Here is a 26,338-nt window from a genome sequence, read left to right as displayed (position 1 = left end):
CCCTGGCGCTGTGAGGCAGCAGTGCTAACCACTGTGCCACCGTGCTGCTCCACGGCATGGTAATGATCAAACTGCAAAGTGTGCTGGTCAGACTGCAGCTTGAATACTGCATTTGAGAAATGATGTGGAAATGCCGGCGTTGGACTGGGATAAACACAGTAAGGAGTCTAACAAAGTAACTTTAACCTGGTGTTGTTATATTCCTTACTTTGAGAAATGATGCAGACATTCAAATGCTGGAGGTGGGGAAGATATGAGCCTCACTGTCAAAACCTGGAGTTAATGCTGAAAGATTGGCCAAATCATAGAATTCTACATTGCAGACGGAGACCATTCGGCCCGTTGAATCTGCACCGTCTCTCCAACGCAGCATCCCACCCAGACACTATCCCCATAACCCCACACATTTACCATGGCTAATCCCCTTAACCTACACCTCTTGGGACACTAAGGGCCAATTTAGTATGGCCAATCCACCTAACCTGCACATCTTTTGGTCTTCTTAGCCTGGAAAAATAAATATATGAAATGCTGTTATAGAGATATAAGGTTGTTAAGAGAATAAAAAGACTAACCTAAAATTTCACTTTTACATCAAACTCTGGCAATGGAATGGGATGAGACTGGCTTAAACCAGTAAAACTGATATGAAGCAATCCTTCTTCACACAGAGAATGACCGATGTGTGGAATGGATTACAAGACAGAAAAGTGGAGGCTAAACACCAGAACTGATTTAAAAATCAATGGGATTCTACAATGGGAGTACAATAGATGGAATTAAGGTGAGCCAAATGGCCTATAATCATTTAGTGGCCTTGAGTTGAGCTTTGTTCACTCAACAACATGAACTTGCATATTCTATATGTTATGAGAGATTCCAAGGCAACGCACAGGAGATTTATCAGGTTGTTGGGTTTGGAGAAGGCTGTTCTCTCTGGAGCGGAGGAGGCTGAGGGGAGACTTAATAGAGGTTTATAAAATGATGAAGGGGATAGATAGAGTGAACGTTCAAAGACTATTTCCTCGGGTGGATGGAGCTGTTACAAGGGGGCATAACTATAGGGTTCGTGGTGGGAGATACAGGAAGGATATCAGAGGTAGGTTCTTTACGCAGAGAGTGGTTGGGGTGAGGAATGGACTGCCTGCAGTGATAGTAGAGTCAGACACTTTAGGAACATTTAAGCGGTTATTGGATAGGCACATGGAGCACACCAGGATGATAGGGAGTGGGATAGCTTGATCTTGGTTTCAGATAAAGCTCGGCACAACATCGTGGGCTGAAGGGCCTGTTCTGTGCTGTACTGTTCTATGTTCTATGAAGGTTGTAGAAATAGTGATGAGCAAGCGTATGGAGAGATTTGAACATGAGGATGAAAATTTGAGGCACTGCTGGAGCAGGAGCCAAATATAGCTCTTGAAACACAGGGATGACAGGTGAACAGAACTTGGGGCAGGTTACAGCAGCAGAATTTTAGAATGGGATCAAGCTTACAGTGGGTGTAAGTTGTGAGATTGAGTAGGGGAGCATCAGAATAGTTAGAATCATAGAACCCCTATCGTGCAGAAGGAGGCCATATGGTCCATCAAGTCTGCAAGAACTTTCCAACAGAGAATCCCACCCAAGCCCATCCTCATAACCACGAGCATTTACTTCACTACTCCCCCTAACCTGTACATCTAGTAGAACGGGTTGAGAGCTTCATGTTTTTAGATGTCCAGATCACCAACAACCTGTCCTGGTACCCCCATGCCGACACTATAGTTAAGAAAGCCCACCAACGCCTCTACTTTCTCAGAAGACTAAGAAACAGCGGCACGGTAGCACAGTGGTTAGCACTGCTGCTTCACAGCTCCAGGGACCTGGGTTCGATTCCTGGCTTGGGTCACTGTCTGTGTGGAGTTTGCACATTCTCCTCGTGTCTGCGTGGGTTTCCTCCGGGTGCTCCGGTTTCCTCCCACAGTCCAAAGATGTGCGGGTTAGGTTGATTGGCCATGCTAAAAATTGTCCCTTAGTGTCCTGAGATGCATAGGTTAGAGGGATTAGTGGGTAAATATGTAGGGATATGGGGGTAGGGCCTGGGTGGTATTGTGGTCGGTGCAGACTCGATGGGCCGAATGGCCTCTTTCTGCACTGTACGGTTTCTATGATTCTATGAAATTTGGCATGTGGCCACGACTCTCACCAACTTTTACAGATGTGCCATAGAAAGCATTCTTTCTGGTTGTATCACAGCTTGGTATGGCTCCTGCTCTGCCCAAGACCGCAAGGAACTACAAAAGGTCGTGAATGTAGCCCAATCCATCACGCAAACCAGCCTCCCATCCATTGACACTGTCCACACTTCCCACTGCCTCGGCAAAGCAGCCAGCATAATTAAGGACCCCACGCACCCCGGACATTCTCTCTTCCACCTTCTTCCGTCGGGAAAAAGATACAAAAGTCTGAGGTCACGTGCCAACCGACTTAAAAACAGCTTCTTCCCTGCTGCCATCAGACTTTTAAATGGACCTACCTCGCATTAAGTTGATCTTTCTCTACACCCTAGCTATGACTGTAACACTACATTCTGCACCCTCCTTTCCTTCTCTATGAACGGTATGCTCTATCTATACCGCGCGCAAGAAACAATACTTTTCACTGTATACTAATACGTGTGACAATAATAAATCAAATCAACTACTGGAGTGCATGGATAGAAAATTATCATCTGATAAGAAGATATTGTGCTATTTTTCTGGTAATTTAAAGTCCCAGTCCTTTTAAAAGCCACACTCATGTTGTAAGTTCCCAATTATTAAAGATTCTCAATCATTCTCATTCAGCAGCAGCTCTGTGACTCCTGCTGACTCTGATTGGCCAATCCCTGAATTTGGGTGTATGTGATTGGCTATTGTACTGTACGTCTGATTGGATAATTCCTACTCGATCACTGATTGGTCCGCTGCGTTGTTCACGCCCTCGCTAGTTAATTGGCTCAGATCCTGAGATCCGCGCTCTGATTGGATGATTTGCCGTGCTTTGCGATTGGATGGCTCTGCAAACCTGTCTGTGATTGGCTGGATTTGCCACCGCGCAGTGAGGACGGCGCGGATTGGTTGTTCGTTGTTACGAGCTTTTTCCAATGGGAGAGTGGCTTGTTGTCGCTGCCGCGGCAAGATGGCGGACCGGCTCACTCAGCTGCAGGACGCCGTTAACTCGGTGAGTGGGAGCGGCCGAAGCTCTGAGTCTGACTCGGGGCCTGGGGCCCGCGGCGGCTCCGCCAACCCCGGCCGGGCCTCCCCCCAGAGCCCGGGGCTGGAAAACAACAGGTTACATTTCTATAGCGCCTGCCCCGTCCTCCGGGCGTCCGAAAGCGATTCGCAGCCAATGAGATCCTTTGGAAGGATTATAACGTGGGAAACTTGCGCACAGCAAGATCCCACAAGCAGCAGGGCGCTGATAACAGTGTCTTTTAGTGATGATGATTGGCCCCAGGGAACAGGGGAGAACACTCCCACCCCCACCTGCCCCCAACCCCTTACCCCAGTACCCCGTCCGACCCCCGCATCGCCCCCCCCCCCCCCTCCCTGGCAGCGTGAGTCCGGGGACCACAATCAAAATCCCCCGGTGTATTCCTTCACAAGTTCGGCAGGTCGAAGACTGATGCTGGATAATACGCCACTCCAGCGCAGCGTCAATCTAATTTCAGTGCCCAAGTCTCCAGGTGACGACTTGAACATGTATAATCCTCTGACTCAAAGGAGAGGGTGGTAAATGCCTGGAATGTGCTGCCAGAGGAGGCGGTAGAAGCAGATATGATACCAATGTTTAAGAGTTATCTTGACTGATACAGGAATAGACAGCAAATAGAGGGATACTGACCACATGAGAGGCAAAAAGAAAGGCATTGTGTGTCAGCGCAGACTTGGTGGGCTGAAGGGCCTGTTCCTGTGCTGTACTGTTCTTTTAAAAGGTGCCACTAACTGAACCATGTTTGGCACAATCGGTGGAAAATCTGTGCAACAACAGTTTGCATCTAGGTAGCACCTCTAATTAATAAACATCTCCAAGGTGCTTCAGTATAATGTGGATAAATGTAAGGTTATCCACTTTGATAGCAATAATAGGAAGACAGATTTTTACTTGAATGAGTGTAAATTGAGAGAGGTGGATACTCGATGAGACCTTGGAGTCCTCGTGCATCAGTCGCTGAAAGTAAGCGCGCAGGTACAGCAGGCAGTAAAGGTGGCAAATGGTATCTTGGCCTTCATAGTGAGAGGATTTGAGTATAAGGATAGGGATATTTTGCTTTAATTGTATGGGGCGTTGATGAGGCCACACCTGGAGTATTGTGTGCAGTTTTGGAGTCCTTATCTGAGGAAGGATGGCCTTGCTATAGAGGGAGTACAGCGAAGGTTTACCAGGCTGATTCCTGGGATGGCAGGTCTGTCATATGAGGAGAGACTAAGTCGGTTAGGATTATGTTCACTGGAGATTAGAAGAGTGAGAGGGGTTTCTCATAGAAACTTGTAAAATTCTAACAGGGTTAGATAGGGTAGATTCAGAAAGAATGTTCATATGGTGGGGAAGTCCAGAACTAGGGGTCATAGTTTGAGGATAAGAGGATACCTTTTAGAACTGAGGTGAGGAAATTTCTTCACCCAGAGGGTGGTGAATGTGTGGAATTCACTCCCACAAAGTAGTTGAGGCCAAAACGTTGTCTGATTTCATGAAGAAATTAGGTAGCGCTCTTGGGGCTAAAGGGATCAAGGGACTATGGGGGGGGGTGACGGGGGCATCAGGATATTGACTTCAATTATCAAATTATTTCAGGGCGGCACGGTAGCACAGTGGTTAGCACTGCTGCTTCACAGCTCCAGGGTCCCGGGTTCGATTCCCAGCTCGGGTCACTGTCTGTGTGGAGTTTGCACATTCTCCTCGTGTCTGCGTGGGTTTCCTCCGGGTGCTCCGGTTTCCTCCCACAGTCCAAAGATGTGCGGGTTAGGTTGATTGGCCAGGTTAAAAATTGCCCCTTAGAGTCCTGGGATGCGTAGGTTAGAGGGATTAGCGGGTAAATATGTGGGGGTAGGGCCTGGGTGGGATTGTGGTCGGTGCAGACTCGATGGGCCGAATGGCCTCCTTCTGCACTGTAGGGTTTCTATGATTTCTATGAAAATGAATGGTGGGGCAGGCTAGAAGGGCTGAATGGTTTACTCCTGCTCCTAGTTTCTATGTAAGACAGAAACCTGAAGCTCTTGGTCATCTCCACTTCATCATCATTGATGTAGGCAGGGGCATGTCCTCCACTATGCTACCTGAAGTCGATGACTATCTCCTTCATTTTGTTGACATTGTCGTTGCACCAATTCACCAGATTCTCTATCTCTTTCCTGTACTCTGTCTCATCATTGTTTGAGATCCTAGATGTACGAGGCAAGTTTTTTTACACAGGGTGGGTGGGTGCCTGGAACTCGCTGCCAGGGGAGGTAGTGGAAGCAGATATGATAGTGAGTTTTAAGGGGTGTCTTGATAAATACATGAATAGGATGGGGATAGAGGGATACGGTCCCTGGAAGGGTAGGGGGCTTTAGTTCAGTCGGGCAGCATGGTCGGTGCAGGCTTGGAGGCCGAAAGGCCTGTTCCTGTGCTGTAATTTTCTTTGTTCTTTGTTCAACCCACAATGATGGTGTCATCAGCAAATGTGAAAATGGGGTTGGAGGGGAATTTGGCCACAGAGTCATAGGTGTATAAGGAGTATAGTAAGGGGCTCAGCACCGGTGTAGAAGATAATCATGGAGGAGGTATTGTTGCCTATCGTATTGATTGCGGTCTGTTGGTTCGGAAGTCTAGGTTACGGTCGCAGAGGGAAGAACGGAACCCTGGGCCACGGAGTTTGGAGATGAGTTTTGTTGGGATAATGGTGTTGACGGCTGAGCTGTCGTCAAATAGAAGTCTGACATAAGTGAGGTTGTTATCCAGGTGATCTAGGGTTGAGTGTAGGGCATCTTCTGTGGTCCTGTTGCAGCAATAGGTGAACTGTAGTGGATCCAGGCAATCTGGGAGACCGGAGTTGATGCGTGCTATGACTAGCCTCACAAAGCACTTCATGATGATGGATGTCAGAGCCACTGGCGGTAATCATTAAGGTACGCTGACAGGCTTTTCTTTGGTACATGGATGATGATCATCTTCTTGAAGCAGATAGGGAACTCAGATCGGAGTAAGTCAGAACTGTCGAAGGTTAGGGATAATAGGTTCCAATCAACTTCAGAGGCAGTGAACGAGGGAAGGGAGGAACAAAGTGTCTAGGATAGATTGAAAGGCTGGAATGATAAAGTGACAGTTGGGATGATGGTACATTGCAGAAGTGGGTGTAGTGGAATGAGTGAAGAATCATGGCTGGTCTATATCTTAACTCCAATCACCTACCTTCCATTACTGTAAAAACGTTTGCCTAACAAATAATTATTTGATTTTAAATGTTGTTTTCTATCTAGCTAGCGGACCAGTTCTGTAATGCCATCGGTGTCCTGCAGCAATGTGCTCCTCCTGCATCATTTACAAATATCCAAACTGCCATAAACAAAGACCAACCATCTAATCCAACTGAAGGTAAGAGCTAGTGTGTTTGGATATCCAGAGCATGCTTTGTTTCAAAAATAAATTATTGGGATTGAGTCTCTGTAGCCATGCTGGAGTCCTGTCTCACCCTGCAAACACTGACCTAAACTGGTCATCACCTGCCCTAATATATACCTATGTGATTTGGTGTCAAATTTCTTGATTACATTGTTGTAAAGTGCCTAGGTATTAATGAATGTTTTTAATTATATTGTTAAGATGGGTGTTACGGACAAGAAGAGGGTTTAATTTAAACACTGGATAAAAGCAAATTACTGCAGATGCTGGAATCTGAAACCAAAAGAGAAAATGCTGGAAAATCTCAGCAGGTCTGGCAGCATCTGTAAGGAGAGAAAAGAGCTGACGTTTTGAGTCCAAACGAAGGGTCATCTGGACTCGAAACATCAGCTCTTTTCTCTCCTTACACTTGCTGCCAGACCTGCTGAGATTCTCTTAATTTAAACAGGTCTGATTTCTTCTCTCTCTCTCCACCTGTCTGTAACCAGAATGGTGTTTGGATTCTGATTGTCCACTTTATGCACATGGCATATTTCCCAACCCTCAGTTTTGGCATGATCTAGTTTCTATCAATAACCCCACAGTAAAATTGAGATAGTGTAAACTCAGAAGGTTAGTTTATTTGCCAACACTCAAAAGTGAGAGGATGGTCACAACTTGGCCGCCTTTTCACTTCTGCAATAAAAGAGGATAGGAAAAGATTTATAGGGCAAAGAATTATTGTTTCATGTGAATTCTGAATCAAAGTCCAATGGTGTATTCCTTCACAGAGTTTGGTAGGTTGAAAACTGATGCTGGATAATACACGTTTCCAATAGAAATGGTGTCCAGGATGGGATAGGCAAGTAGAGGTAAATTAGTCTCGTAGGCAATGTTATAGCAGTTCAGAAGTTCCAATAAAAACATTGTAGATGGGGTGGGGCTGGAGACAAGCAATCAAACCTGGACAGAGCCCTTGTTCCGTGCTACTGCTTGCTAGTTGGAAGATGGCAGACTGTCTTGCAGTTCAGCAAGACAGTATAGCTGGTTCTCTCACCTGCGACGCTGATGTCTCCTCACTCTCACCTCTCCATTTTGGCTTTGGCAGTCTATATTCCTTTGTCTGGGTTCCTGAGGTTGCTAATGTTACAACATTAACTATTTAAAAGGAGGTTGTAGGGTCTGTTTGTTCTAGCAGATTAGGAGACTCCAGTGGCCAGGCCTGTCTTATGAAAGGTAGATGGCCTTTGTATAATTTTCTCTGAATTTGGTCTTTGCAGTCCACGTGGCCATTAATGTCTCTTCAGGGGTAGCGAGGTGTTAGCTTCTCTGATACTGCCAGTAAGTTCATTTTGTTCAGAGCTGCAGACAGACAGAACTTCAGCCCTTTTGAAGTATTTGTTCAGTTTTTATCATTTTAAAAATCAGCCAGAAGGGTGTATATCAGTAATCGGATAGCCCGGATTTAAGGTAATCGGCAAAAGCATCAGAGAGAAGGTGACCTTTTTAAACTCGGTGAATTGCTATGTCCCGGAATGTACTATGGAAAGGGTGCTGGTTAAAGGGAAAACATTTACAGGGTTAGGGACATGGTATAGGATGGTTAAACAAATTGGATAATTCTATCAAAGAACCAACACAGGCATGAAGGGCCGAATGATCTCCTGCTGCGTTGGAAGATTCTATGTAATGGGTTTCCACATTCCTTTCTCATTGTGTTCTCACTGGCCTGGTACTTTTCCCCACAGAGTATGCACAGCTTTTTGCTGCATTGATTGCACGGACTGCGAAAGACATTGACGTGTTAGTTGACTCATTGCCGAGTGAAGAATCAACAGCAGCGTTGCAGGTAAGAGTGGAGGCCAGGTGTAAAATTCTGTCTTTGAGACCTGCACTGATAGTGGAGCAGCGATAGTGTTTGTGAGGACAACATGTTTGCCAAATTCTGGCAAGGGATTTGTGCATACCCATTGTAGGTTCTGAAGTAGGCAGTTCTTCTGCAAAGTTACCAGGTATTTACAGGATGTTCATTCCAACTGGTTGCTGTTGCTGTTTGTGCTTCACAGGAGCCTCTTCCCATTCTCCTTCATCTTACCCGATTAACAAATCCTTCTATTCCTTTCTTCTTTGTGCTTATCTAACTTCCGCTTAAACATATGCCTGATATTCATCCCAAATACTCCCTGTGGTAGCGAGTTGCTCGCCAATCTCTGGGTAAAGAACGTTCTTCTGAGTTCCCTATTGGATTTAGTAGGGAAGGTCTTGTATTTGTGACCTGAAAATTTTCCCTTATCAAAGTCACATTTTGACTGTTGGTAAACGATGCCTCGTCATCCTTTCTATCTGGAGCTCCCGGCACAGTCGACCGCAGCCTCCTTCTCCAGTCCTTGTTCTGTCCCCCCCCCGCCCCTCCCCCCCCCCACACACACACACACACACACCCTCCACACACACACACCCTCCACACACACACACACACCCCCCCGGACTCACCATTTCCCACCCCTATTTCTGTAACATCGTCTAGTCTGAGGTTTTGAAAAATGTGTTTCTCCAATTCTGACCACTAGAGCATCACCAATTGTAATCACAGAACTGGCTGTACCTTCATCTGTCAAGGCTCTAAGCCCTGAAACTCCCTCCCTTGCCCCCCTCTGCTTCTCTACTTTTGTCTTTCTCTGCAAATAAACTTTTGGTCATCTCCTTAACTGGTTTGGTAATGCTCCTGTGAAGTGCTTTGTGAGGTTTCCCTGTATTACAGGTGCTGCACAGAGACACATTGTCGCATCCACCACATTCTGAAGGTTATGAAAATTGCTATATAACCCTAATCAAGACATGATTCTTTCCTGATTAGCCTTTGGTGGAATAGTTTTTTGAGGTATCTTCCCTGAGTGAGAGTGTGGCCCTGAAAGGAAAGTGATATGTAGGAGCAGGGCCCATGATGGGAGGCTTGAGAGGAGATTGCAGAGCCTTTGGCTTTGATCTTTGTGTCGTCATTGTCTACAGGAACAGTGCCAGAGGACTGGAGGATAGCAAATGTTGTCCCTTGTTCAAGGAGGGGAGTAGGGACAACCCTGGTAATTATAGACCGGTGAGCCTTACTTCTGTTGTGGGCAAAGTTTTGGAAAGGGTTATAAGAGATAGGATTTATGATCACCTAGAAAGGAATAATTTGATTAGGGATAGTCAGCACGGTTTTGTGAAGGGTAGGTCGTGCCTCACAAACCTTATTGAGTTCTTTGAGAAGGTGACCAAAGAGGTGGATGATGGTAAAGCGGTTGATGTGGTGTATATGGATTTCAGCAAAGCGTTTGATAAGGTTCCCCATGGTAAGCTTTTGCAGAAAATACAGACACATGAGATTGAGGGTGATTTAGTGGTTTGGATCAGGAATTGGCTAGCTGTAAGAAAACAGAGGGTGGTGGTTGATGGGAAATATTCATCCTGGAGTTCAGTTACTAGTGGTCTACCACAAGGATCTGTTTTGGGGCCACTGCTGTTGTCATTTTTATTAATGACCTGGATGAGGGCGTAGAAGGATGGATTAGTAAATTTGCGGATGACACTAAAGTCGGTGGAGTTGTAGACAGTGCGGAGGGAAGTGGCAGGTTACAGAGGGACATAGATGAGCTGCAAAGCTGGGCTGAGAGGTGGCAAATGGAGTTTAATGTGGAAAAGTGTGAAGTGATTCACTTTGGAAGGAGTAACAGGAATATAGTGTACTGGGCTAATGGTAAGATACTTGGTAGTGTGGATAAACAGAGGGATCTGGGTGTCCATGTCCATAGATCCCGGAAAGTTGGCATCCAGGTTGATAGGGTTGTTAAGAAGGCATAAGGTGTGTTAGCTTTTATTGGTGGAGGGATTGAGTTTCGGAGCCAGGAGGTCATGCTGCAACTGTACAAAACTCTGGTGCGGCCGCATTTGGAGTATTGCATACAGTTCTGGTCGCCACATTATAGGAAAGATGTGGAAGTGTTGGAAAGGATGCAGAGGAGATTTACCAGGATGTTGCCTGGTATGGTGGGAAGGTCGTATGAGGAAAGGCTGAGGGACTTGAGGTTGTTTTCGTTAGAGAGAAGGTTAAGAGGTGACTTAATAGAGGCATACAAGATGATCAGAGGATTAGATAGGGGTGGATAGTGAGAGCCTTTTTCCTCGGATGGTGATGGCTAGCACGAGGGGACATAGCTTTAAATTGAGGGGTGAGAGATATAGGACAGATGTTAGAGGTAGGTTCTTTACTCAGAGAGTAGTACGGGCGTGGAATGCCCTACCTGCAGCAGTAGTGGACTCGTCAACATTAAGAGCATTCAAATGGTTATTGGATAAACATATGGATGATATTGGACTAGTGTAGATTAGAGGGGCTTTAGATTGGTTTCACTGGTCGGCGCAACATCGAGGGCCGAAGGGCCTGTACTGCGCTGTGATGTTCTATGATGGCAGGCCTTGTGGCGCAGTGGGTTGTGCACTTACCTCTGGACCAGAGCTCCAGGTTCAGATCCAACGCCAGAACTTGTTGGCAACAGAAGGAGTGTTCACAACGTGGTTCCAAGGGCTGATCGGCTGAGGAATCCTTCCACCACTTCCCCGTTATTTCCAAAAGTGGAAAATAAAATTGTGTGAAGATGCATTTAAATAAAAAGGCCCATGATATTCATCGGCGTCGGCACCACAGCCTGTGGTTTGTGCCTCAGCAATGCCTCTTGGGGAGACATGAATCAGGCTCAACCCTGGAGGCTGTTGTAACTGGGTCACCCGTGCCTCCCTCATAGTGACAGCTTTCAGACTGGTTTCGACATTGACTTGGATGATTGGTGCATCAGCAAAGAATATGGAAAGCAAATGTTTTGTGTTCAGTTGTTGCATAATTTGCATTTAGTGCAAGATAATGTAAAGATAGTTTAATCCGTTGAATATTTTGATGCGGCAAATATTGAGATTCCATACACGAAATGTGATTTTTTTTATTTTAATTTGTTTTTTTTGGGCACTTTTGCTGTGAAAATGTCAGATACCAAGAGGTTAACGATTGTAAAGGGCACAGATGCAGTGGTTTGGTGGATAGGTAGAAAGTGTCAAGTGTGAGACCACCCACACGCGCTTGCTTTTGTCGTGGCAGTTGAAAAGGTACATCCTGTTTTGTAAGAATTCAGCGTTGCGGTTCAGATGTGCAATGCGATGTTTGATTGCGACGAAAAACAGAATCTCGTCTGATGGGGAATTTTTTTATCTCTCTCTCTCTCTCTCTCTCTAATATGCATGTGTTCTGTCCCATCCTTCATTTGTTCATTAACATAGAAAAGTAATGGTGCAGAAAGAGGCCATTCAGCCCGTCTTCTGCTCCAGCCAAAAAAAGAAAATAAAGAAATTAGCTGCTCATTTTAATCTAATTTTCCAGCACCTGGTCCGTAGCCTTGCAGGTTCCAGCTCTTCAGATGCAGATCCAGGTATCTTATAAATGAGTTGAGCATTGCTGCCTCGACCACCAACATAAGGCAGGTCCGATTCCTGGCTTGGGTCACTGTCTGTGCGGAGTTCTCCCGTGTCTGTGTGGGTTTCCTCCGGATGCTCCGGTTTCCTCCCACAGTCCGAAAGACGTGCTGGTTAGGTGTTTGGCCATGCTAAATTCTGTACCTGAACAGGCGCCGGAGTGTGGCGACTAGGGGAATTTCACAGTAACTTCATTGCAGTGTTAATGTAGGCCTACTTTTGACACTAATAAACTTTAAACTTAGGCCGTGGATTCCAGACACTCATCACCCTCTGGGTGGAAAAGCTTTTAATTGTGTCCCCTCTAATCCTTCTGCCAGCAACCTTAAATCTATGCCCCTGGTAATTAACCCCTCAGTTTTGGGAAACACGTCTTTCCTGTCCAGGCCCCTCATAGGGCGGCACGGTAGCACAGTGGTTAGCACTGCTGCTTCACAGCTCCAGGGTCCCGGGTTCGATTCCCGGCTCGGGTCACTGTCTGTGTGGAGTTTGCACATTCTCCTCGTGTCTGCGTGGGTTTCCTCCGGGTGCTCCAGTTTCCTCCCACAGTCCAAAGATGTGCGGGTTAGGTTGATTGGCCAGGTTAAAAATTGCCCCTTAGAGTCCTGAGATGCGTAGGTTAGAGGGATTAGCAAGTAAATATGTGGGGGTGGGATTGTGGTCGGTGCAGACTCGATGGGCCGAATGGCCTCCTTCCGCACTGTAGGGTTTCTATGATTTCTATGATTTCTAATTTTGCATACCTCAATTAGGTTACCTCTTAATCTCCTCTGTTCTAAGGAAAACAATCTTAGCCTATCCACCAGGTGGCGGTGTAGTGCTATTGTCACTGGACTAGAAATCCAGAGATCCAGGGTAACACTCTGGGCACCCTGGTTCAAATCCCACCAAGGCAGATGGTGAAATTTGGAATTAAAAGTCTAAGGATAAACCATAACCGATTGTCTCTTGGGGAAATCTTACCTGGTCTGGCCTAATTGTGACTCCAAACCCACAGCAATGTGGTTGATACTGAAATGGCCTTTAGGACAATTAGAGATGGATAAGAAAATGCTGGCCCAGCCAGTGAAGCCCACATCCCATGAATAAATTCAAAAAAGCTCTTTCCTCAAACCTGCAATTTTCAAAACCTGCCGACAAACATTCTCGTAAATCACTTCTGCACACTCCCCAGAGCAATTGTCCTTTTTGGAATGTGATCAGAATTGTACACAAAACTCCAGCTGTGGCCGAACCAGCATTTTATATAATTCCATCATTACATCCCACTTTTGTATTCAGTACCTTGCCCAAAACAGGAAAGCATTCCAAATGCTTTCTTTACCACCTTGTCCACCTGTCCTGCCACCTTTACGGATCTGTAAACATGCACTCCAAGATCTCTCTCTTCCTCAATCCCGTTTATTGACGATACCCTTGCTTGGTTTGCCCTCACACTTTTCCAGATTGAATTCTATTTGCCACTCCTCTATCCAATGAACCAAACCATTGATATCATTCTGGCATTGACAGCTGTCCTCTTCACTATCAACTACACAGCTAATTTTTGTGTCCTCTGCAAATTTCCCAATCATGTCTCCCACATTTAAATCTAAATCATTAATATATACAACAAACAGCGAAAGTTACAACTTGTTGCCCTGTGGAATATCATTGAAGCTGTTTTACAAAAACATCCATCGGCCTTTGATTCCTGTCACTGAGCCAATTCTGGATCCAACTTGCCACCTTCCCCCTGTAACCCATGAGTTCTCACTTTTCTGACCAGTCTATAATGCGGATCCTTGCCATCTCTCATACTAGCCCGACCCACCACCCCCCCTCCCCCCCCATTCCTTTACCCTACCCCACCCTCAATAACGTAGGAGACTTAGGGATGATCTTATAGAGGTCTACAAAATAATGAGGGGCATAGATCAGCTAGATAGTCAACGTCTTCTCCCAAAGGTAGGGGAGTCTAAAACTAGAGGGCATAGGTTTAAGGTCCGGGGGCAATTTTTTCACACAGAGGGTGGTGAGTGTCTGGAACAAGCTGCCGGAGGCAGTAGTGGAGGCGGGTACAATTTTGTCTTTTAAAAAGCATTTAGGCAGTTACATGGGTAAGATGGGTATAGAGGGATATGGGCCAAAAACGGGCAATTGGGACTAGCTTAGTGGTTTAAAAAAAAGGGCTGCATGGGCAAGTTGGGCCGAAGGGTCTGTTTCTATGCTGTAAACCTCTGACTATATGCCTCCCTGAAATCCATGACATTTTTGGAAAGCTATCCCCCGTTCTTTTATTTTACATGAGGCACCATCAAGTGGTTCTTTCTGTGCCAGGTCTGAAGTGGGCATTGTTTTGTAGGTGTGTGCCAGTGCTGAGCAGAGTCTGCTGCTACAGGCTTTACAAGCAGTCCATGGGTTGGAGAAAGTGTCCGGCTTGTGGCTAGAGCTGTGTGTGAAGAGCATGGTGACTGTCGAACCATTTGATTCAAATTCAAAGTATTTGGGGAAAAAAAGGAAAGCATGCAAGTTCTATTTCTCGATTTGCCGACGTGCAGTTAAACAAGACTGCTCAGAGTTAACTAGCTGCAACAACAGTAAACTGCAATAAAAGAACAGACACTGAAAGCAAGTGGTGCACCTTACTGAACTGAAAGCAAGTGGTGCACCTTACTGAACTGAAAGAAGGACAGATTAGCTTTGTACTGAATGTCTTTTGCAATGTGCACCCTCGTTAACTGCTAAAAATGATTTTTCAGTCCAGTGTTACTAAATGTTAGAACATAGAAACATAGAAAAAATACAGCACAAACAGGCCCTTCGGCCCACAAGTTGCGCCGGTCATGTCCCTACCTACCCAGGCTTATATATAGGCTATAGAACATAGAAAAAATACAGCACAAACAAAATGTTGCTGGGTCAAACGTGAAACTGAACCTACGTGGTACATCTCAAATTATCTACAGTTGATATTGTGACGACAAGTGACAGTGAGTCACAGAACCGGAAAGTAAATGGCGTAATACTCGAGGCAGTTTAGTTAGTTAGGGAACTGAATCCCAGCTTTTCTCCCATTTAATAAGATTGTTGCAATCATTTAGTTTTCTCCAATATTTCTGTTTGGAAAGGTTCTATCAGAAAGATATAATAGACTGGGGTTCTCTTCTCGAGAAAAACAACAGACTGAGGGGCGAGAGCTGACGTTTCAAGTCCAGATGACCCTTTGTCATCGGGACTCGAAACATCAGCTCTTTTCTCTCCATACAGATAGATGCTGCCAGACCCGCTGAAATTTTCCAGCATTTTCTCATTTGGTTTCAGTTCCAGCATCCGCAGAAATTTGCTTTGAACAGACCGAGGGGTGACTGACTAGAGATCTTCAAAACATGGCAGAGTATAACAGGGCGAGAGTGGGGGAAATGTTTCCACTTGAGTGGGAGACCAGAACTAGTGACCATAAATATAAGTCACTAATCTAAGAGAGAATTCGAAAGAATCTTCTTCACCCATAGAATACATCTGTTCTCAACATTTTCTGTTCTTTTTACTCGTATCTCAAGTATTTTGATTTATTTTTTGGCTCTCACCGAGCTGTAAAGTCACAGTATTTGTTTTGACATCTTTCTCCCTCTAAGTGCCACTTATGGTAATGATGTATTTGCAGTAGCGGGAAGCATGTGGGTAACTTCAGTTTTATGGTAATTGGGGTTAAATATGTGGTTGTGTTATGGAGAAAGAATGGAAGGAAAATGTAATTGGGAGAAAACTGGGAGAGGACAATTCTGGTTTTGGGTAGAGGGAGATTGACGGTGACAGATGGAGGGAGTTGAGGATTGTAAAGTCAGTATAAAAGTTAAACCCAGTTGGCAACAGCAGAGGGAGTTGTCCCTATTTTCTTTGCATTTTCTGCTGGTTTTCTTCAGTCACCGCACCTACAGTAGCCCTGCTTTCAAGATCAGTTTCAAATAATTCATTTTAAGGTTATATATTTTTAACAATTGTTACTGACTGGACCAGTGGTTGTCTGAAATAGCAAGAGAGTGAAGCCCAACCTTTAACCGATAGTTGAGTTTGTTGCTTTGTGTCTTGCCATATCCTGACCAGACCACTGCATGGTGCTGCTTCCCTGCAAACCATCCATCCTCTGAACACACAAGGATGTCTTGGCCAAGGGACTGAGAGGATGTAAAGTTGCTGCAGAGTATGTCCGAGTGCGAATAGGAGGGGGAATTCCAAGTTTCAAGGAACATGTTTATAAGTAAATTAAAAGTTGCAGAATTTAAATTCAAGTTGCAAGGGACAGGTCACACCCGATGAGGAAAGGCTATAGGGGCTCTTTTTAGCATTTTTAATGTTTTTTTTCAAAAAAAAAGAAAAGTCTGAGTGATGGCTTGTCAAAGGCCTTTAGAATTATGGAAGGATTTGCAGGGATAGAGAAAATCTTTCCACTTGCGGAGTTGAGAAAACCGGATAAGATGGGTCATTAATAAACCCAGTGGGGAATTCATGAGAAATTTCTTTACCCAGAGAATAGTGAAAATCTGGACCTCACTTCCACAGGGAGTGGTCAAATTGTAAAGTGCAGAAATATTTGCACCATGACCTGTTTGGTTGAATTGTACAAGCCAAAGTTTCACCCGCTTGTTCAGTGAATGGTTCAAAGATCCTGTGCCAGTAACTGAAGAGAAACAGGATGCTCCCTCGCCTGGTTCTCATGCTTTACTCAAGAACCACACTAGCTCCCGGTGCGCCTCAGTGCAGGGCGTGGAGCTTTGCTGTTTTGGAATGGCTCCTGTGATTGTCTATCAGTTACTGTGCCCCAGTTGTAATTCATTGCATTATGTGCTCACCATGTTACATCTGACATTCCTCCCTGAGTGGCCGCCAGCAGAAAAAAGCAAATGAGCTGATTGTTCACCTCACCGGTGTTTATGGGACCTTGGTGTCAACAAAATCACTGGCCTGGACCTACGTGCTCACTGACTGTTACTGCATTTCAGAAGTGGTCTGTGTATTTCTGGAGCTGCTTCAAGTTCTGGCAGCATGTGGAGAGAGAAACGGAGTTAAAGTTTTGTGTCCAGTTTGACTCCCCTCCTTCAGAACGCTTGCGAAGAGAAGTCATAGAAGACTCTTTAAATAAACAAAAGAACTGAAGTTTTTATTTCAGATTTCCAGTATCTGCAGTATTTCATTTTATGTGATAAGTTCTGTCTTAGCAATGAGCTAGCCTTGTAATTATCACTTAAACTGATTCATTTAGAGTCTAGCAATATCACTAATATTTATCTATTTGCCATGGAAACTGCAAATTATTTTCCTGTTAAATAGTTTGGCTAACAGGGCAATCTGTGCTGTTACATTTTCCTAAGTGACACACCTCGCAGTCCCACAACATGGGAAACCCAAATCTGTTTCATATCCTTCATTGTGCTCTCGTGTTTGAGGCAATTAAAAATGCCATTTAAATTTATTCCGCAGAGCTTGGTAAATGATTGTGCCTTTAAAAGGAACTAGTTTTATCATAGCTTAACCCCTTCCTTGTCCGTGAGTCATAGAGACATAGAGGTTTACAGCATGGAAACAGGCCCTTCGGCCCAACTTGTCCATGCCGCTCTTTCTTTTTAAACCCCTAAGCTAGTCCCAATTGCCCGCATTTGGCCCATATCTCTCTCTACCTATCTTACCCATGTAACTGTTTAAATGCTTTTTAAAAGATAAAATTGTACCCGCCTCTACTACTACCTCTGGCAGCTAGTTCCAGACACTCACCACCCTCTGTGTGAAAAAATTGCCCCGCTGGACACTTTTGTATCTCTCCCCTCTCACCTTAAACCTATACCCTCTAGTTTTAGACTCCCCTTCCTTTGGGAAAATATATTGTCCATCTACCTTGTCCATGCCCCTCATTATTTTATAGACCTCTATAAGATCACCCCTCAGCCTCCTACACTCCAGAGAAAAAAAGTCCCAGTCTATCCAGACTCTCCTTTTAACTCAAACCATCAAGTCCCGGTAGCATCCGAGTAAATCTCTTCTGCACTCTTTCTAGTTTAATAATATCCTTTCTATAATAGGGTGACCAGAATTGCACACAGTATTCCAAGCGTGGTCTTACCAATGTCTTATGCAACTTCAACAAGACGTCCCAACTCCTGTATTCAATGTTCTGACCAAGGAAACCAAGCATGCCGAATGCCTTCTTCACCACTGTGTTTGAAATAATTTTAAATTGCTGTTTGTGCAGAGTCTGGATAATTATAATTGCTAACCCATCAGGGCGCATGGAGTTTCCAAGATTTAAAAATTGATCTCCAGGTCACTGCTGCAAGAAGCCCAGGTGAAAAATCGTGGGGTTTTTTAAAGCTTTTTTGAATTCTCATTGAAGCCCTGAAATCCAAAATGAGTATTTTAAAATTGTGGTGTTGCTGAACTCGGGACTCATATAGATCTGTGATCGCCAGGATTATGAGGTGGCACAGTGGTTAGCACTGCTGCCTCACAGCACCAAGGACCTGGGTTCAATTCTCAGCTTGTGTCACTGGGTGTGGAGTTTGCACATTCTCCCCATGTCTGCGTGGGTTTCCTCCGGGTGTTCTGGTTTTCTCCCACAGTCCAAAGATGTGCGGGTTAGGTTGATTGGCCATGCTAAAATTGACCCTAGTGTCAGGGGGATTAGCAGGGTAAATGTGTGGGGCTATGGGAATAGGGCCTGGGTGGAATTGTGGTCAGTGCAGACTCGATGGGCCGGATGGCCTCCTTCGTGCTGTAGGGATTCTATGAGTGAAGAGGACTTGTTCTGAGTTCAGGTATGGTTTAAAGTTTATTTATTAGTGTCACAAGTAGGTTTACATTAACACTGCGATGAAGTGTTTTCACAGTAACTTCATTGCAGTGTAAGCCTACTTGTGACACTAATAAATAAACTTAAAAACAAGTTACTGTGTAAATCCCCTAGTCGCCACGCTCCGGCACCTGTTGTGGTACATAGAGAGAATTTAGCATGGCCAATGCACCTATCCAGCATGTCATTCGGTCTGTAGGAGGAAACCGGAGCACCTGGAAGAAGCCCACGCAGGCAGGAGGAGAACATGCAGACTGCACACAGGCAGTGACCCAAGCTGGGAATCAAACCCAGGTCCCTGGCGCTGTGAGGCAGCAGTGCTAACCACTGTGACTCCCACAGTTTGGACAGTTTTGATACCGCTTGTATAAAAGGTGCAAGATGGGAGGCTGGCTATCAGAGCAAACTGTGCAAGCAAATGCCTTGGAAGGTTGGTTGTCTTCAATATGAGCTGGTTATAGATTGAGAATTGAGGTTGGCAGCACCGGCCTAATATTCTTTATCTGTAAATCCAAAACCGAACATATGCAAACACCGCTTTTTATTTTCCACCTCATTGATGTTTAGCGCGGGTAGATCCTGACTTGAGTCGACACGGCCTTAACCGACATGGACCTCACCGATTGAACCTGACATTTTGCGCAAGTCGTCCCTGACCTGAGCCGACATGACCCAAACCTCTGTGAACCTCGCCAATCACACCTGACCCTTAGCGCAGGGAAGTCAAGTTGTTTGTCTGCGCATTAGCACTCTGAACCTTCACCTACAGACAGGATCGCAGGTGGCATCATGGATGGGAGCTTGTTTATCGCCCAGTGCTGTTGGCCCGGTGCTGTTGGCCCGGTGCTGTTGGCCCGGTGCTGTTGGCCCGGTGCTGTTGGCCCGGTGCTGTTGGCCCGGTGCTGTTGGCCCGGTGCTGAGTTTTCCTTCTCCAACCATTTTATTTACTTTGGGCGATAGCTAGTCTAGGCTTGGGCAATTGTAATGTAGTTAGGCCTCATGCTATATGCCATATCTGAAACCCAAAATACAATCGGCCCCGAGGATTTGGGCAAACAGTTAATAAATTGCAAGCTCTGCTGCCAATAAACAGATTAAATATATAACCTTCCTTGCATAACATGAACCAGGCAGGAAAGTGTGAAAATCAAAATGTTGCAACTTCCAGTGCTGTGTTATGGCAGCTATTAAGCAATTCACTTCCAGAGGGTGATGCTGAAGAAAGCGATTGCAATAAGAAACAAAGAAGGCAAGAACTTGCATTTATGTAGCACCTGTCACAGTCTCAGGATGTCACCAATGAAGAGCTTGTGAAGAGTAGTCGCTGTTGTGATGCGGAAATGCAGCAAATAGCTTGTACAAAGTAAGATCCCAAAATGTCGGTTGAGGGGCAGGTATTGGCACTGGGACAATTCCCCTAGTCTTCACTTTGTCCCATGGGTGTTTTTATCATCACCAAAAGAGCCCCAGTGGCTTGCTGTGTTTTAACAGTGAAACCTCTGTCTGGTAATGTGCAGTGGTCTGGGTTTAAAATGTTTTGTGTGGGGTGAATGCATTGAGTGTATGGAATAACCCTGTTGTTTCTCCCACCTTCTAGGCTGCAAGCTTACGTCAGCTGGAAGAGGAGAACCATGAGGCCGCAGCGCTGCTGGAGGAGGTTGTTTACCGGGGTGACATGCTGCTGGAGAAGATACAGAGTGCGTTAGCGGACATTGCCCAGTCACAGCTTGGGACCAGAAGCAACGGTCGCAGTCAGCATGTGCCCGAATCATAGCAGCAGCAGTGCCCTGCTCAGAAACTGATGGTGTGATCAACACTTCCTGTGGAAAAAATAACTGCAGCATTTATTTCATGGGCCGACGGGTAGAGGAAAAAGGGTTTTTGTAAGATGGGTAAAATGTCAGCACTAAAGTCGTCTGTGTATCTCTCTCTCTCCTCCCCCCCCCCCCCCACCCCTCATCCCGCCTCTCCCCCACCCCTCATCCCGCCTCTCCCCCACCCCTCATCCCGCCTATTTTGGTCAGTATTCAGTATGTTTTAAATTTAGGGATATGTTTTGGGATCCCCATGATTGAAGTTGCCTCTTTGGGAATCTGGTTGCAAACAGATAAATTAAGCTCTTCCAAACTGTGTGGTCTTCTCTTAATATCTAAGATTCTGAAACCTGTCCTTCCAAAAGTTGCATCGCCAGTCTTGAGGCTCAGTGGACGACCTTTACCCTTGTGCTGTGATACAGTCTTGGCCGTAAGCACAGCATCGCATTGGAATCCGAACGTTAAGAGTGGTTGAGGCCATGTAATTATTAGCAGCTTGGAAGCTTCTGGGGAGAGTGAGGAGTGTCTGAGGTACGGTCTTCAGGATTGGCCTGGAGTCTTCAGGAACTGAGGACCAATCTCCAGCACACTGCTGTGTGACCCTGAAGCATTATCATAGGAACATTGAAAAGGTAGTTTGGGGCAAAAAAAAAAGAGTATTGCTCTTTACCAGATATAAAAATATTGAAAATGGGTGAACAAGGCTGTTTGGCTGATAGTCAAACATCATCCAATTGGGTAATGAGTTATTTTGCTTTCTAATTGGTGTAGGAAGGCAGTGCGTCACACAGATGGATGTGTTGGCCGCCTAATGAAAGCTGCAGGAATACTCATCATCACAGTTGGCAACCCTACCCGAAGTTCAGTTTAATGGTTTTTATGAGCACAGATGGTGCTGCTGTGGGTGTACAGGGGCTGTCACTGCACTGATATGAAGCTACACTCTGGACAACGCACAGGCAATGTAGTGCATCGCTGAGGAGATGAGGGTGAGAACCCCATGCTTTTCCACATCCCCAGTGACACCCGTTCTTGCGGCTGGCGAGAAGCAGATCTCGCTCCTGCTAAGGCAGCTGAGGATCTGCGCCTTGCAAACACGGCTGCGTTAGCAGAACCCAGATGTTACTCTGTTACCGGTTCATTCTGATTGCATGCCTTGCATTGTCTTTAGAATGGACTTGCTAATTGAGTGGCTGAGCTTTGGTCGAATCAGGTTGTGGATATGTGTCAGGCAGGAGTTGTTACATTCGGAGCTGATGCGAGTCTGTAGCTGCTTTTGAACCTTATTCCCCTTCTCCTCCCACACTGTTAGCTCATGGGGGAATCGTTCCAGCTGGGTTACGTTGTGCCGATGATGCATCTGTTATACTCTGTGATTGTACATTGTTGCAAAGCATTTGTGGCACCTTGACATTTTGTTGAAAAGAATTCAAGTTAAAGATTAAAGAACTTGCGTAATATTATAAATTATACTTGACATTTTTTTATGGGATGGTCATTGCAGGCACCCAAATTCTTTGTTTTCACACGTCAAGGTATGTGTTTATGCATGACCCACAATACTACATGTGCTCATCTTTCTTTATTCAGCTTCCAAGTACAGCTGAAGATCCTGGCAGAATGGGAGGGAATAGGCAGCATTGGCCATGTGAAAGATCGGGACCATTTTCCTCCTCCTCCTGCTATCAGTTATGAGCGGCACGGTAGCAGAGTGGTTAGCACCAGGGACCTGGGTTCGATTCCCGGCGTGGGTCACAGTCCCATGTTCTCCCCGTGTCTGCGTGGGTTTCCTCCCACATTCTGAAAGACGTTAGGCGCATTGACCCAAACAGGTGCCGGACTGTGGCGACTAGGGGAATTTCACAGTAACTTCATTGCAGTGTTAATGTAAGCCTTACTTGTGACTAATAAATATACTTTACAGTTTTGAACCCAACCTTCCTGCTTCCATACATCAGGTAGATTCAAGGGGAATTTTCTAGAAGAAACTAATTCAGAAACATATAAGTTAAACCTATATAGAACTTTTCTTAAACTATACTCGGAATACTGTGCAATGTTCTAATCTCCATGTTGCAAAACGGATGTAGAATCACTGGGGAACATGCAAAATAAAATGAATCTACCAGGCCTGAGAGGGTAGGACTAACAGGAAAGATAGAGTATTTCTGGGCCTGATAGTAAGGTCATGGGCCACAAAGACCCATGGACATCTTTCTCCATTAGAGGGAGATCACTGGTTATATATAGCTTGAGGGGCATCACTCCACAAGTGTGGGAAAGGCAGCAAACCTCCACAGCATGAGACAGAGAATCTGGTGAACTGGTGCGGCAATAATAATCTCTCCCTCAATGTCAACAAAACGATTGTCATCGACTTCAGGAGGCGTAAAGGAGAACATGCCCCTGTCTACATCAATGGGGACAAAGTAGAAAAGGTCGAGAGCTTCAAGTTTTTAGATGTCCAGATCACCAACAACCTGTCCTGGTCCCCCCATGCTGACACTATAGTTCTCAGAAGACTAAGGAAATTTGGCATGTCAGCTGCGACTCTCACCAACTGTTACAGATGCACCATAGAAAGCATTCTTTCTGGTTGTATCACAGCTCGGTATGGGGTTCCTGCTCTGCCCAAGACCGCAAGGAACTACAAAAGGTTGTCAATGTAGCCCAATCCATCACACAAACCAGCCTCCCATCCATTGACTCTGTCTACACTTCTCGCTGCCTCAGCAAAGCAGCCAGCATAATTAAGGAGCCCACACACCCCGGACATTCTCTCTTCCACTTTCTTCCGTCGGGGAAAAAGATACAGAAGTCTGAGGTCACGTACCAACCGACTCAAGAACAGCTTCTTCCCTGCTGCTGTCAGACTTTTGAATGGACTTGCCTTGCATTAAGTTGATAATTCTCCACACCCTAGCTATGACTGTAACACTACATTCTGCACTCCTCCTCTATTAACGGTATGCTTTGTCTGTATAGAGTCTTAGAGGTTTACAGCATGTATAGCCCGCAAGAAACAATACTTTTCACTATGTTAATACATGTGACAATAATAAATCAAATCAAAATCAAAAGCTGGCACTGGGATTAACACAGTAAGAAGTTTAACAACACCAGGTTAAAGTCCAACAGGTTTATTTGGTAGCAAAAGCCACACAAGCTTTCGAGGCTCGAGCCTCGAAAGCTTGTGTGGCTTTTGCTACCAAATAAACCTGTTGGACTTTAACCTGGTGTTGTTAAACTTCTTACTGTGTTTACCCCAGTCCAACGCCGGCATCTCCACATCATGACTGGGATTAAACCCATGCCCTTGGTGTTATTCTGCATCACACACAAAGCCATTTAGTCAACTAAGCAAACCAACCGCCCGAATATGAAAAGGTAGTGGAAATCTGGATTCCTTCCTCTCCCTCTCCCCCACCCAGCAGGAAGTCAATTAAATATTCAAAAATGAGACTGAGAGATGTTTGTTGAGTTAAGAATAGTCAGAGAAACAGAACTAAGGTGTAAAAATGGAGTTGAGATGCAGATCATCCATGATGCAATTGTAATGATGGAACAGACTCAAGGGACTGTCTCAGTTCCTGCTGTTTCTCTAAGGTCATTGAAGACGCTTCTGTCGGGGAAGTCCCAAACTCAGCCATTACTGTAATAGTCACAAATGAATACAATAAAGAATTCTGGAGAAACCTCTTTGCCAGAGAGAAGTGAGGGTGTGGAATTCATTATCATGTGGGGTGGTTGAGACGCATAGGGAGCCGATTTTCCCGTTCCACCCGCCATGGGAATCATCGTGGACGAGGAACAGACCCATGGAAAGGTCCATTGCCCATGGGCAGGATTTTCTGGTTTCAGGGCAAGCACAGCTGAAAAATCCCACCCAAACATGTTTAGATTTGTTTCCGGGAAAGTGAGGTTCCAAGATGGTGCCAGAGTGAGGTGACCTCTTGCAAGCTGTGCCCAGCATACCTCCTAATTCTATCTTTTACTCTCATTCTATGCTTCTAAAGCTTCATTCTAACTCTTTTAAACTCCCCTTCACAAAACCATATTAACTTGATCTTTCTCTACACCCCAGCTATGACAGTAACACTACATTCTTCATTCTCTCCTTCTCTATGAATGGTATGCTTTGTATAGCACGCAAGAAACTATACTTTTTACTATAATAATACATGTGACAATAAATCAAAGGTGTAGAAGGTTATTGACTCAAAGGGCTGAATGGCCCACTTGTGCCAATGTTAGGTTGATAGGGTAAGATGAAGACGGTGAAGGAGGTTTGTAAGAAACATAAACACCCAAGGTGTAGAGTGGTCTGTTTCTTTGGTTCCTGTTGAGAGTAGCCGTTTCTGAATGTGTGATGATGAAGTTAGCACACATATTCAGTTCCACGGTTTGAATTTTCTTTTTCTTTCTAACTCTTAGAACCCCTACAGGGCAGGAGGAGGCCATTCAGCCCATCAAGTGCACCGACCACAATCCCACCCAGGCCCTATCCCTGTAACTCCATGCATTTTCCCTAGCTAGTCACCCTGACACTAAGGGGCAATTTAGCATAGCCAATCCACCTAACCTGCACATCTTTAGACTGTGGGAGGAAACCCACGCAGACTCAGAGAATGTGCAAACTCCACGCAGACAGTGACCCAAGACAAGAATTGAACCCGGGTCCCTGACGCTGTGAGGCTGCAGTGCTTGCCACTGTGCTGCCACATCCAAAGATGTGCGGGTTAGGTGCATTGGTCATGCTAAATTGCCCCTTAGTGTCCTGGGATGCGTAGGTTAGAGGGATTAGCGGGATTAAGATATGGGGATAGGGCCAGGATGAGATTGTTGTTGGTGCAGACTCAATGGGCAGAATGGCCGCCTTCTGCACTGTAGGGATTTTATGATTCTCTTGATCAATCCCAGCGCATCCATGATCAGAACAATATTATCCAGGAAACAGCTCCCAGGTGGAATTCTTCACAGTTCAGATAACTGAGATGGAGGAACTATGCCAGTCCTTAAAACTTCCTTCAGATAGCAGGAAAACACATTGACCCCTCGTCCCCTTACTGCATATGAAGGCACTGTATGCACTGGGCTAGATTTGGGCACAAAATAGTTTGCATTTCTATAGCACCTTTAAACACTCCGAGGTTCTTCGCAAGAGCAGAATCACTACAGAAAGATGCCGAGATGACCAAAAGCTTGCTCACAGCAGAAGGTTTTGAGGAATGTTTTAAAAGGTTGCAAGGGAGGTGGAGAGCTTTAGGGAAGGATTCCCAGAACTTGGAGCCAAGGAAGCTGAAAGCATAGCCACCCATGGCACAGTGGTTAGCACTGCTGCCTCACAGCGCCAGAGACCCGGGTTCGATTCCCGGCTTGGGTCACTGTCTGTGTGGAGTTTGCACATTCTCCCCGTGTCTGCATGGGTTTCCTCCGGGTGCTCCAATTTCCTCCCACAGCCCGAAAGATGTGCTGGTTAGGTGCATTGGCTGTGCTAAATTCTCCCTCAGCGTATCCGAACAGGCGCCGGAGTGTGGCGACCAGGGGATTTTCACAATAACTTCATTGCAGTGTTAATGTAAGCCTACTTGTGACAATAATA

At 45.5% G+C, this 26,338-nt stretch overlaps 1 protein-coding gene across 1 annotated transcript; it reads left to right on the top strand.

The window, feature by feature from the left end:
• Positions 1-3,132: 3,132 nt before the first annotated feature.
• Positions 3,133-22,206, top strand: med21 (mediator complex subunit 21). Its single transcript, XM_078219530.1, has 4 exons — positions 3,133-3,201; positions 6,480-6,594; positions 8,349-8,449; positions 20,520-22,206. Exons 1-4 carry the CDS (start codon positions 3,160-3,162, stop codon positions 20,694-20,696), a joined length of 435 nt encoding a protein of 144 aa, XP_078075656.1. The 5' UTR covers positions 3,133-3,159; the 3' UTR covers positions 20,697-22,206.
• Positions 22,207-26,338: the final 4,132 nt, after the last annotated feature.

The sequence above is a fragment of the Mustelus asterias genome, chromosome 9 (assembly GCF_964213995.1).
Source record: "Mustelus asterias chromosome 9, sMusAst1.hap1.1, whole genome shotgun sequence".
Taxonomy (NCBI): Eukaryota; Metazoa; Chordata; class Chondrichthyes; order Carcharhiniformes; family Triakidae; genus Mustelus; species Mustelus asterias.
The sequence above is the reverse complement of the archived record's forward strand: the minus strand, read 5'-3'. Positions and strand labels throughout refer to the sequence as shown.